This window comes from Somniosus microcephalus, chromosome 7 (assembly GCF_052327205.1).
Source record: "Somniosus microcephalus isolate GS21.2 chromosome 7, FLI_Smic_1.0, whole genome shotgun sequence".
Classification (NCBI taxonomy): Eukaryota; Metazoa; Chordata; class Chondrichthyes; order Squaliformes; family Somniosidae; genus Somniosus; species Somniosus microcephalus.
Window position 1 is genome coordinate 82,491,807 of NC_140993.1, and position 13,742 is coordinate 82,505,548.

Here is a 13,742-nt window from a genome sequence, read left to right on the forward strand (position 1 = left end):
ACAGTCTCGTGTACCCTGGTGACTCGCTGTAGGCTGTTTTTTTTAATTCATTCACGGGATGTGGACGTCGTCGGCATGGCCAGCATTTATTGCCCATTAATTGCCCTTGAGAAGGTGGTGGTGAGCTGCCTTTTTGAATACAATGGAGTGGCTTGCTAGGCTATTTCAGGGGGAAGTTTAGAGTCAGCCACATTGCTGTGGGTCTGGAGTCACATATAGGCCAGACCTGGTAAGGACGGCAGATTTCCTTCCAAAGGACATTAGTGAACTAGATGGGTTTTTACGACAATCTGGTAGTTTTATGGTCACCTTTTTATTTAATTAATTGAATTTAAATTGGATTTGAACTCATGTCTCCAGATTATTAGTTCAGGCCTCTGGATTACTCGTCCAGTAACATAACCACTATGCTACCATAACATTCCCAGTGCCTGCTCCATTTCAAGTTTAGGTTATATTTCTTGTTTTTGGGACTTATTGCAATGATACACTTAGAGGGAGCAACTCTAAGAATGGATATTTCCAAAGTAGGAATTGCTTATGCTGCTGGACTCACTTATTTGAAATATAATGTGAAATTATTATGGAACAGCAAATTCAAACAGCTAATTTGTAAGTTAACTGGGATGGGGAGATGCTGTTATGTCTTTAATTGCACAAAATTAATCTACAAAAGTTGCAGACTAGTTTAGTTTAATTTTAGCAGTTTTAGTGAGTGACACAGCAACAACAACAACTTGTATTTATATAGTACCTTTAACATAGTAAAATGTCCCAAGGTGCTTCACAGGAGCATTGTCAAACAAAATTTGACACTGAGCCACATAAGGAGAAATTAGGGCAGATGACCAAAAAATTGGTCAAAGAATTATGTTTTAAGGAACATCTTAAAGGAGGAAAGAGAGATAGAGATGCGGAGAGGTTTAAGGAGGGAATTCCAGAGCTTAGGAGTGGCAATTGAAGATATGGCCACCAGTGGTTGAGCGATTAAAAATCAGGGATGCTGAAGAGACCAGAATTAGAGGAGCACAGATATCTCGGGATTGGGGGGTGTGGGGGCATGGTGGTGCTGTGGGGCTGGGGGAGATTACAGAGATAGGGAGGGACGAGGCTATGGAGGGATTTCAAAATCGAGACGTTGCTTAACCGGGAGCCAATGTAGGTCAGCGAGCACAGGGGTGATGAGTGAACGGGACTTCATGCGAGTTAGATCACGGGCAGCTGAGTTTTCAGTGACCTCAAGTTTACCTAGGGTAGAACATGGGAGGCTAGCCAGGAGTGCATTGGAATGGTCAAGTCTAGAGGTAACAAAGACATGGATGAGGTTTTCAGCAGCAGGTGAGCTGAGGCAAGGGCAGAGACGGGCAATGTTACGGAGGTGGAAATAGGCGGCCTTAGTTATGCCGTGGATATGTGGTCGGAAGCTCACTTCAGGGTTAAATATGACACCAAGGTTGCAAACAGTTTGGTTCAGCCTCAGACAGATGCTAGGGAATGGAGTTTGTGGTGGGGACCGAAGTCAATGGCTTCAGTATTCCCAATATTTAAGTGGAGGAAATTTCTGCTCATCCTGTACTGCATGTTAGACAAACAGTCTGATCATTTAGAAACAGTGGAGGAGTTGAGAGACGTGGTGGTGAGGTAGAGCTGGGTGTCCTCATCGTATGATGTGGAAACTGAGGCTGTGTTTTCGGATGATGTCGCCGAGGGGCAGCATATAGATGAGAAATAGGAGGGGGCCAAGGATAGTTCCTTGGGGGACACCAGAGGTAACAATGTGGGAGTGGAAAGAGAAACCTTTAGGTGATTCTCTGGCTACAATTAGATAGATAAGAATGGAACCAGGCGAGTGCAGTACCATCCAGCTGGACGACGGTGGAGAGGCATTGGAGGATGGAGTGGTCAACCATGTCAAAGGCTGCAGACAGGATGAGGAGGGATAGTTTACGTTTGTCGCAGTCACATAAGATGCAGCATTAACTTGAGTATTCCTTGAATGGTATTTATATGGTAATTATTCACCAAGGGGCTAGCTAATAGGAGAATGAGTGATCCACTAATAAAAAGTTTAGGCACGGCAGGATAGATTTTCTTCTTCTGTTTCCCCCCTCACTTGCATCCCATCATAATTTCTTGGGTGTTCCCCAAAGTTCGTGACTGGGTTTGTGCATGGTGTAATGGAGTGGGTGTTCCCAGCCTCCCACTTCAGTTTCTATTTGACATCTGCTAAAATCTGTGGTAAAGGCCTGCCTGTTAGTTTTCTCCGTCCCTCCCCCCAGGATAGTCTAAAAGCCTCAGGATGTTGCTCCCTGGCAGCAGTTCAGAAGGACTCGCTGACAGGAGTTCTTCTGTGCTCTGATTTCCTCCCATATGTTTGGATGAGCTTGCACTTGTAGTACACCTGGGCTGGAAAATGTGTGCACTTGCAATTTCATAGGTGCAGCACACCTAAGGTGACCTGAGGCTGTCGGCTGCCCAGCTAGTGCCCATAGAGGAAAATCGACTCTTGTAAACCTCACAGAAAGGGTGCAGTGTAGCATGGTCTGAATTAAATGTAAGCATTTGGGCTCTGCTGGCCTTCCACATCATAAGATCATGAATTCTTTACTTGGAGAATCCATTCACTAAAACAGATTATTTGGTCATTATCACACTGCTGTTTGTGGGAGCTTGCTGTGCGCAAATTGGCTGCCATGCTTCCTACATTACAACAGTGACTACACTTCAAAAGTACTTAATTGGCTGTAAAGCACTTTGGGACGTCCGGTGGCCGTGAAAGGCACTATATAAATGCAAGTTTTTCTTTTTTCAATTACTGGTTGGATGTTAACTTAACATGCCTTATGGCTGTTTTTCTTCATGGATAGAAATAGAGTATGTAGGAAAATTACAGCATTTTAGCCAATATCTGAAAGACCGAGGTTAAGATTTTGATGCCTTGCATCAGAACTCTTATCATGGCACTGCAATTTGAGGATTAAAATTACGTTTTATTGTTTTTCCTTTTATGAGGGGTTAGGGGAAAGAAACAAGCAAACTTGTTCTGTGGTGTCTATCAGTGTTGCCCTATAACTGGGGTGATGCATCCTTCAGTTTTACCCACCCTTTATGAACAGGCAGCTTGCTCCCTCTTGAGGCTTAACCCTGAATTATTTGCCCAGAATTTCCTCTGAGCCACTCCTGCTCCGCCGCCATAACTTCACCGGAAGCTCTGCCGAAATCCCGTTCACTGCCAGCCGTCTGGCGAAGTTATGGCCGTGGAGCGAGAGCAGATAAAAATGTAGCATTTGAGATTAAGGGAGGGTGAGCGTTTTGGACTTTTTTAGGAAGAAAATGGGAGAATGTTAATTTCAGAAGTCCTAACGTGTGGATATTTGTTAAGTCTCAAAGGTGATCCAAGCAATATGGGTCAGTGGTTAGCGGTTTTAGCGGGCTTAAAAGTGGATAAATCCCCAGGCCCTGACTGGATGTATCCCAGGCTGCTGTGTGAAGCAAAGGAGGAGATTGCAGGGGCTCTGACACAAATTTTCAGAACCTCTCTGGCCACAGGGGAGGTGCCAGAGGATTGGAGGACAGCTAACGTAGAACCATTATTCAAGAAGGGTAGTAGGGATAAACCAGGGAATTACAGGCCAGTGAGCCGAACATCAGTGGTAGGGAAATTATTGGAAAAATTTCTGAGGGACAGAATTAGTCTCCACTTGGAGAGGCAGGGATTAATCAGGGATAGTCAGCATGGCTTTGTCAGGGGAAGATCATGCCTGACCAATTTCATTGAATTTTTCGAGGGGGTGACTAGATGTGTAGATGAGGGTAGTGCAGTTGATGTAGTCTACATGGACTTCAGTAAGGCTTTTGACAAAGTCCCACATGGGAGACTGGTCAAGAAGGTAAGAGCCCATGGGATCCAGGGCAATTTGGCACTTTGGATCCAAAATTGGCTTAGTGGCAGGAGGCAGAGGGTGATGGTCGAAGGTTGTTTTTGTGACTGGAAGCCTGTGTCCAGTGGTTACCGCAGGGATCGGTGCTGGGTCCTTTGCTGTTTGTAGTGTACATTAATGATTTAGATATGAATGTAGGAGGTATGATCAGTAAGTTCGCAGATGACACACAAATTGGTGGAGTGGTAAATAGCGAGGAGGGAAGCCTCAGGCTACAGGACGATATAGATGGGTTGGTTAGATGGGCAGAAAAGTACAAATGGAATTTAACCCTGAAAAGTGTGAGGTGATGCATTTTGGGAGGACTAACAAGGCAAGGGAATACACAATGAATGGTAGGATCCTAGGAAGGACAAAGGATCAGAGGGACCTTGGTGTGCATGTACATAGATCCCTGAAGGCAGCAGGACAGGTAGATAAGGTGGTTAAAAAGGCATATGGGATACTTGCCTTCATTAACCGAGGCATAGAATATAAGAACAGGGAGGTTATGATGGAGCTGTACAAAACGCTAGTTAGGCTACAGCTGGAATACTGTGTGCAGTTCTGGTCGCCACACTATAGGAGAGATGTGATTGCTTTGGAGAGGGTGCAGAGGAGATTCACCAGGATGTTACCTGGGCTGGAGTGCTTCAGCTATGAAGAGAGACTGGACAAGGACAGGCCGGGGTTGTTTTCCTTAGAGCAGAGAAGGCTGAGGGGGGACCTGATTGAGGTGTACAAAATTATGAGGGGCATAGATAGGGTAGATAGAAAGGAACTTTTCCCCTTAGTAGAGGGGTCAATAACCAGGGGGCATAGTTTCAAGGTAAGGGGCAGGAGGCTTAGGGCGGATTTGAGGAAAAACTTTTTCACCCAGAGGGTGGTTGGAATCTGGAACTCACTGCCTGAAAGGGTGGTAGAGGCAGGAACCCTCACAACATTCAAGAAGCATTTAGATGAGCACTTGAAATGCCATAGCATACAAGGCTACGGACCAAGTGCTGGAAAATGGGATTAGAATAGACCGGGCTTGATGGCCAGCGCAGACACGATGGGCCGAAGGGCCTCTTTCTGTGCTGTATAACTCTATGACTCTATGTTCAAGGCTCATTAAGTTGCAAGGGAGCATAACTGCAACCTGTACTAGATTATCAAGAAGTAAAGACTCTTGCTTGCCAAGTGAGTAGCAGGAATTTGATGTAGACTCACTATCAAAATAAGAAAGGAACATGGGTGTATTCTCCACTTGAAAACTAAGGGGTCGATTTTCCTGGAGCCGTCAGGTGGGGTTTCAGGCGTGTGCGGGGGGGGGGGGGGGGGAAATCCCGAATTTGGGGTTTCCGACACCATCCCGCCCAAAACCCCGCCTCACGCAAGTTTCAGGGGCAGCGGGTACCCGCCCCGCACTGGGACCTGCCGAAACCAGGCGGGAAGGGATTAGTGTCAATTAACTGCCTGTTAACAGGCAGTTTTTAGCCTAATCCCTATTTTGAGGGGTTTCGTGTGGGATTCCCGACAGCTCCAAACCACGCCAGGTTAGAGCAGGTGGGCCGTCGAGTTGGAGGGGTCGCGATGTCGGTGCTCAGGTGAGTGATGGGTGCACTCATGCACCCATCAGTGTGTTTGGTGTGTCTAAAGTGTGTAAAGAACTTTTACTTACCTTAACAGCCTTTCTTCCTGTAGCCGTCGGGAGCCCATCACTCAATCGGCACTTAAAGCTGAACGGCTGTGATCTGTGAAATGTGACAGCCTTCAGCTTTGAGTGCTGCTGAGAGTTCTAACTGAGTCTGTGCCGAAGGACTCATGTTAGAACTCAGACTGTCAGTGTTTCACAGCTTCAAACAGCTGTGAAACACTGATATTTCATCTGTCAAGAACTCTTGACAGATGAAATTGCAGTCTGTGACGTCACCTGTTGCCGGGTGGCCCTTAATTGGCCTGCTGAGCCCGCTGGGCAGCTTCGACAAGGTCAATCAAGGGAAAATCGCGCGGATTGGCCGGACATCGAAGTAGGCGGGTCTAAAACCTAAAAGTTGTAGTCCGCCTTCTTCCCGACAGCTTCAGGAAAATCAACCCCTAGGTGTACAGAATAAAAATACAAAACTTCAATGGTTTAGTTATAAATGCACCACATTGTATGGTTACAGCACTAAGTCATATAGAGATGCAGGAAGGTTCTAATACAATCCTTGAGCTGATGTAGCTGATTTATGTAGTGGAGGGGGCCATAGCAATTGGCATCAGTGACCCCAAGTTAAAGAGAGGAAAACTTGCCAGATTTCTTGCTCCTAATCGTTACCATTGACCCCTGCTCAGTTTATGCACATACAGATGTCAGATGAGGACATAATTGAGCTCTGGTATGATGGGCCTCACAATTGAATAGTAAGTCAACAATCACTGTCCAGGTTGTTGTGTAAGGAATAGCTACTTGGGTAAGGTACCAACAGCAATGGAAAAGATGAATAAGGGGGAAATGAAAGCAGAGGGAAACATGTAAGACAAGGGAAAAAAAGAGGATTAAATCAATATTCAATGATTAAACCACCACAAATTGTGAGCATGCCCAGGGTTGGATTCTAGCACTTTTTAAAAAATATAAGGCCATATTATTTCAGGAGTAGCCTTCAAATGATCTGCTTTCTGCCACTTTAGTTTTGCAATTTACTTCAGTGTTTATTGCTAGTACCACATGCCCCTCTCGCCTCACGTACTGCAATGGTGATCCAGTGACGCCTGAGGTCAAGTGGAGTGTCAAACTTGTCAGTGAGCTGTGACAGTTCATGCTGGATGTTGCATTGTAACAAAAACTGGGTCAGTCTGTTTCAATTGGTGGATTTTTTTTTGCTCATGGTATCTTGCTTTTCTTGCATGCTTTAGGTGTCGAGATTTAATGGTCAGGGCCATGTATATGCTACGATATGCTATCTACACAGTGCCATTTCCCATCATTCGACATTGTAACTCCTTACTCATATGTGCTACAGCCATTTTGATTTTGGTTTCCAAGATTAATCCTCTTTCTTTGATCATTACGCAGTGTAATAATTTTGCTCATGGGCGATGCACTTCATGTCACTTAGCTGTGCAGTAAATATTACTATTCCTTGCCATTTACTCTACGTATTGTAATGTTTGTATTATTAATGAGCATCTTGATATATCCGCTGAGGTGTCCCAAATGTTTACTGAGCAAAGTATAGTCTATGTAAATGCAAACTATTGTAGAGTTTTGCAGGGAATGGGAATATTTTGCAAACTTAATTGCACAGCTAAATGAGCCCAGTTTTTCCATCTGGCAGGAATGTTCTCCACGCATAGTAATATCTGCAATTGTGCTATGGAACTTGAATAAACAAATGTGTGGTGAGATTGCTTTTGCTAAGATGGCCCTGGAGTTTTATAGGGGTTGGTGGCAGGGTAATTAGAAACACACTTTTCCTCATCTCTAGTATATCTTTAACTGTTAGAAAGCCATTGAACCCTTTGAAACATTCTCTGCTGTTTTTTCCCAGTTTGCCGCAACCACCTTCTAGCATTGGGAATGTGTGTTTTTTTTTCTTGTTTCTTTGGAAACCAGAACTTATAAGGAAACATGGCTACTATATTGGCATAGGATCATATATTTCTTATTGGTGGACAGTGTATGGGTTTAATAATGAATAGTTCTTTTAAAAATTAATCTATCGCCACAGAACTGAAATTATTTTATTTACACTTTCTAATGGCTCCATCAGCTTAAGTAAAAGGAGGTGCATTATAATTTTCTCGACATGAAAGATGCATTTGGTTCTAAAATAAGATATTGTACTAGGTATTTTATTGTCTAGCCTCCAGAGAGTGTCACGGTGTGCACAAGAGGTTATGTTCCAAATCTAATGTCTGAGCCTGCTGTTTGTATCAGCTGTTTGTTAGATTAACTTTTTTTCTTATTTTGATAATTTTGTTTCTTTGTCATTTTTAATTTTGCTGCAATATCAAAATGTTTATGTGAAATAAGTGTAATTGAGACTATACGGCCATCTTCTTAGCAGCAGGACCTCAGGAACAGAAAACAAACTGAATTCAGTAGCTACTCTGACAGTATTTATGCAGGTTTTCATAAAGTATCATTATAGTTTGAAGTGAATGAACAATACAGCATCCACCTACTAGGGAAATACATTTGTTAATTTATTTTCAACTGAAAAACTTGAATTATAAAATAAACTTCTGTAACTTTTTTTTAGATTTATAAATTATTACAGAAAATCTGTGTAAAAGCTAAAATAATTGCCCATTCATAACAATAAATAGATGGATGATGTCAATAAATTAATTGAACTTCGAAATTTAAATTCATTTTCATCTTCAAAAAAAGTTGATTTAAAAAGAAATCTGTGTTTCAAATGATCTTCAACTACTTTATTAATTAGATTTTCACTTTTTAAATAAAACTTTGGGCCTAATGTTGCAGGACAATAAGTATATTATGCACACTTAAAGCGTTTGCCTGAAATTGCTCTCTGCGATTTTAAGAGGTTTTAAGCCATTTATTTTAAACCGGTTAACGCTGTGCTAAAATAGTGGAAAGAGGAATTTCAAACAAACCTGTTAAGCATTCATATGCTATCGTGTTCTACAACGTAATTTCAGAGCTATAATTTCTGTAATACAGCCCATTTCCCTTTTTTAAAGAAAAAAACAATCGGCACAGCCAGAAGCAGGAAATTGTTTCAGTGGTTGAAGGGTTAAGCTGTAAAGACAGTGAACATACTGGTGAATTCAAACCCTCAAATACATCTGTATTTTAGAGTCACCCCAGGCAGTATATATGGCATCAAGCAATGGAACTTATTATAAGAGAAGCTTTTGTTCATGGATATTTCTAGTAGAGAAGTGAAAATGTGAGTACAAAGAACACATGGCCTCAGTGTCCACAACTGCTTTTAGTGCTGGGTTCAATATGTGTTGAAAGGTCCTCACTCAATATTTTATTTAAATTTGAATATTTATTAGTAATAGAATGCAGAAATGTGTTTTGTTTAGCTTTGTGAATGTGAAAAGAAAATACTTTCACTTTTTTAAAAAAAAGAAAATTATTTTGCAGAATTCTACCTTGACAATTGAAGAATTTCATTCCAAACTTCAAGAAGCTACGAATTTCCCCCTCCGACCTTTTGTTATACCGTTTCTAAAGGTATTTGCAACATTTCCCATTTATCTTCTAACCATTTGAAAATCTGTCCCTACCGAATTAACTGTGCAATTGGTATAGACAATTCTGTAACTGGTATTTTAAGGGTTAAAACCTGCTGTTACTGAAATATTAGAATAATAATACTTGCATTTATACTAGAAATTTGCCTTAATGACTTACTTTTCAGAGTTCAGTGAAGGATTTGTTGGCAAACCTGAAAGTTATGTTTAATAAAGGAAAAGAACATCAGTGTAGGGTTCCAGTTTATTCCAATAGTCCATAATTCATGTCTGATTCTACAGCTTCTGTTAGTATTTCTAAATCCGTGAAATAATTTCCTTTAGACTGTCGGATCAAATGCATGTTTTCCGCTAAGGATTTCAAATCTATTCCCACCTCCTCCTTCAAAAGAGTGCAGGAAATTGGATGGATATTTTTTTTCCCCTTGCTATTGCCCCTAAATTGTACCATCGGAAGTTGGGTGCACACCCTTCCATCATAGAACCCCAAGGAGCAGCTGGCGATCCCCTCTCACTGAACCGCCAGCAAATCCTGACCTAACTCTACAGAGTGGCTGCAGGAATAGGCAGGCGCATACCAACAAATGACTGACAGATTTTAAATAATAAATTAAAACTACTTTTGAAATGGCTTCAGTCACCAAGGCCCAGCTTGTTAGAAGTATACTTCTGTATGTGCTTGTTTTCTTGCGTGAACTGCCATTCCTTTCCAAGAACTGGCACGCGAAATCAAGATGGACTAATTGGGATTTGTCTGTGCCACAGTCCAACATTCTAAAATATGAGCATCATTTTGAAAGCTTAAGGGTGTTTTGTTTATATATTTTTAATAAAAGCACATAATTGTTGCTTGCTTTTGGCCAAGCAACTACAAGCGCTATGTTTGCATTGCATCATGCAAATGCCATTTCCTTTGTGAATATTACTGACTTTTTCATCGTGGAAACCGCTCCCTTTAGGATCAGGTTGGCGGTGAAAAAAGCCAAAAAAGCATACAAGGACACTTCCAGAATCTTCCCTCACTGCTGTACGCCATATGGTTACCATATCATTTCATAGGGGATCACTGGAATCAAAGATGCAACTTTTTCTAATTTTAGTGCCTTTCCTCAAAGGAGACATTAATGACAAAAACCATATGGTTGTGGGAACGTGGACCTTAATAACTGCATTCAATCCCAGCTGTAACAATATGCATTAAAGTCTTGTTTTCATTAGGCTAATGTAAGCCACAGACTCTTGATTCTATTTCATGTTACGGGGAATCATTTACAGGAAAGATATTAGACACCATTATAATTACTTTCTCTGGTACTGGGATTCCACCCTCCCCCCACTACTTTGTGTTGTCACTTCCTTAGTTTGGTGAAGCATTTAAATTGAAATTAACTCTTTGGGTACTGAAATTCAATGGAAATTTGAACATTTAAAAAAATATCTGCAAAAATGATTTTCCTGTGAATTTCAGATATTGCATCTGATAAATGTATTGGATTCTCACAGTATTGCTTCTTTCAAGGCAGCTGTTAAAATTTTGATATAACACTACTAAACTTCAATAAACCTCCATAGTCTTCTACAGAATAACTCTTACAATATCAGTAAATGCATTTGTGCAAAACCTGGCAAAGTTTCTGTTTGTAAAGTAGGATAAGGGTTCAAATGTAGAGTTACATGAATGTATTCCTTATTTTGTGTGGGGCACCTCCAGATTTCATATGTGCTGCTGAACCTGGCTCACCAAGACCGTGCACTATTTTAACATCCTATTTGATCCACCCCACTGGGCTTCAAATCCCATAGCATTTCCATTACTAAGACGGCTTGCATTTGCAATATGGCCACTGCCACCCAAACCTTTTTGTTACCTCAAGATTTTATTTCTCAATTTCCTCCTCATTCGCTTCCCAACCTATACCCTTGATGAGCTCCTACTTGTCTAAAACACCGATGCTCACGTCATGTTTTACACTAGGTCCTGCTTGTCCATCACCTCTGTACTCACTGACCTACAATGACTCCCATCCTAATCTAAAAATTCCTCCACAGCCTCGCACCATCCTACCTCCTCTAATTTTATGCCCTCTTGCGCTCACTGGTCCTCCGACTCTAGCCTTCTGCGTTTATACCATTCCTTCAACTCCACCATTGGTGGCAGAACCTTCCACTGTCTCAGCCCAGCTCTCTGGAACTCCCCCTCCATCTCACTGCTGCTTCTCTCCATGTTTAAAATCCTCTTTAAAACTCACTGCTCTGACCAAACCTTCAGTCACCTAATGGTTCAGCATCCATTTATTTTTATCTTGTGAAATGCCTGGGATTTTTCTACATTAAAAGTGCTTAGTAAATGCAAATTGTTGAAAAATAAAATTGCAAAACAACAGAGAAATGTTTTACAAAGAAAAGACTTGCATTTATATAGCACCTTTCATGACCTCAGGATGTCCTAAAATGCTTTACACCCAATGAAGTACTTTTTGGGGTGTACTCACTGTTGCAATGTAGGAAATGCGGCAACCAGCACAGCAAGATCCCACAACCAGCAATGTGATAATGACCAGATAATCTGCTCAGTGATGTTGGTTGAGGGATAAATATTCGTCAGGACACCGGGGATAACTCCCCTGCTCTTTTTCAAAATAGTGCCAAAGGATATTTTACATCCACCTCGACAGGACCTCGGTTTACCAACACATCTGACAATGCAAGGCTCCTCAGTACGTCACTGGAGTGTTATCCTAGATTTTGTGCTCAAGTCTTTGGAGTAAGACTTGAACCCACAATTTTCTGACTCTGAAGCAAGTGTGCTACCACTGAGGAATGGCTGATACTGTAAATACCAGCTGACATGGTTTTAATAAATTAGACCAGAAAAGTGAGTTTTCTGGGTGCTCTCTTTCTTCCACCACCTACTTTCTCCTACTTTCTGGATAACTAGGATTAAAGACCTTGTTTTTTTTAAAATAAACTGCTTTATTGGTGTAGTGTCCGAGGATCAATAATACTCAGACTGCAGGAGAACAATAAAACAGGTATTTACTGAACAGAGAGTAATTCAAGACTGAAATACAGAAGCCTGCTATGGCTTTATATACAGGGGTGGTCACTGCCGGTACTGCAGTATAGAATCAGTTCTTCTCTTAAAGGCACATACACAACAATTGGGTTTTCAAGAATTTTACATTTACAAGCTATCAAGTTATTAGTTATGTACATAGATGTACATTTATTTTCTGAAGCATTTGTAAAATGAGGTGCTTTGGGTAGAATACAGGAATCTGTACCAATTAAGCTGGAATCCCATCAGTGGGTCAAGGGGGGGGGGGGTGGGTGGAGGTAGCTGAAAGCTGCAATAGCTGATGGTAGATTCCCAAACCTAGTTTAATTGCCAGCTTCAATATATATTAAAACATGCTTGGTTTTTGTTGGGTTTGTTTGCCTAGACCTCCAGATAAGGAAGAGATAGCCATCTATGGATGATGAGACCAGGGCAAGTCTTAATGTGTAATGTACATCTCCTATTGGTCAGTTGTAATGCTGTGGGCGGGAATGGAGAATTAGCCACTCCACCTACTTGGCTGAAGAAGACAGAGTGATGGTTGTGTAGCCCTATGGAATGGGAAGAATGTTTTTAAAAGTTTGAATTGATTCAAAAAAATAGAATGTGAGAACAACACAATAATGATTTGAATTTCTAGGTTACTGCTTGAAATCTACCAGTGAATAATGATTGTTTGCTATTGGCTTAGATACTTTATAAACTTATCTGTGTGCAAGAGGTTCAACACATGAACCATTCTTTTTTATTAATTTGGAACTGCTTTCCTTTCAGAAGTTTTATTAATTTTTCATAGGTTTTTTTGTGTATGATGTTTCCAGGAAGTCAAAGTTGAGCCATGTCTTTGGAGTAGCATGGATTTTCTTTTTCCTGTAGAAAAATATCCTTTCTATTTTTTTGTTTGGAGGCAAGACAATATCATTAGTATGCATTCCAAAATTATTCAATTACATTAGATTGGCCTTGTGACACTGCTACACCTGAGCATTTTCTTTTTGTTTTCCATTTGTTGCTTATTTTCTCCCCTCCCTTCCCCTCCCCATTCCCTGAAATTGTTGCTTTTTTCTGGGGTATAATTACTTTGGCAGCGCTGCCCAAATAGCCATTAATTACTTGAGCTCAGACGGGGAATGCTAGAAAACTCTTTTGACCACAGAGCATTGCAGACTATGATTTGGACAGGTTGGGTGATTGCAGATGCAATATAACGTGGATAAATGCGAGGTTATCCACTTTAGTGGCAAAAACAGGAAGGCAGATTATTATCTGAATTATCTGAATGGCAATAGATTGGGAGAAGGGGAAGTGCAACGAGACCTGGGTGTCCTTGTGCACCAGTCGCTGAAGGTAAGCACGCAGGTGCAGCAGGCGGTTAAGGCAAATGGCATGTTGGCCTTCGTAGCGAGAGGGTTTGAGTACAGGAACAAGGATGTCTTGCTGCAGTTATACAGGGCCTTGGTGAGACCACACCTTGAGTATTGTGTGCAGTTTTGGTCACCTTATCTGAGGAAGGATGTTCTTGCCATGGAAGGAGTTGAGCGAAGATTCACCAGGCTGATACC

At 41.5% G+C, this 13,742-nt stretch overlaps 1 protein-coding gene across 4 annotated transcripts in view; it reads left to right on the forward strand.

Annotated features, from left to right (window-relative positions):
* Nucleotides 1–13,742, forward strand: part of runx1t1 (RUNX1 partner transcriptional co-repressor 1) — an 83,093-nt gene that overhangs the window by 30,250 nt on the left and 39,101 nt on the right. For all 4 annotated transcript variants that reach the window (XM_085992677.1, XM_085992676.1, XM_085992678.1 and 1 more), the window contains one exon: nucleotides 9,013–9,102. In XM_085992677.1, the coding sequence (XP_085848803.1) occupies nucleotides 9,013–9,102 (90 nt within the window). The remainder of the gene's footprint in view (nucleotides 1–9,012; nucleotides 9,103–13,742) is intronic.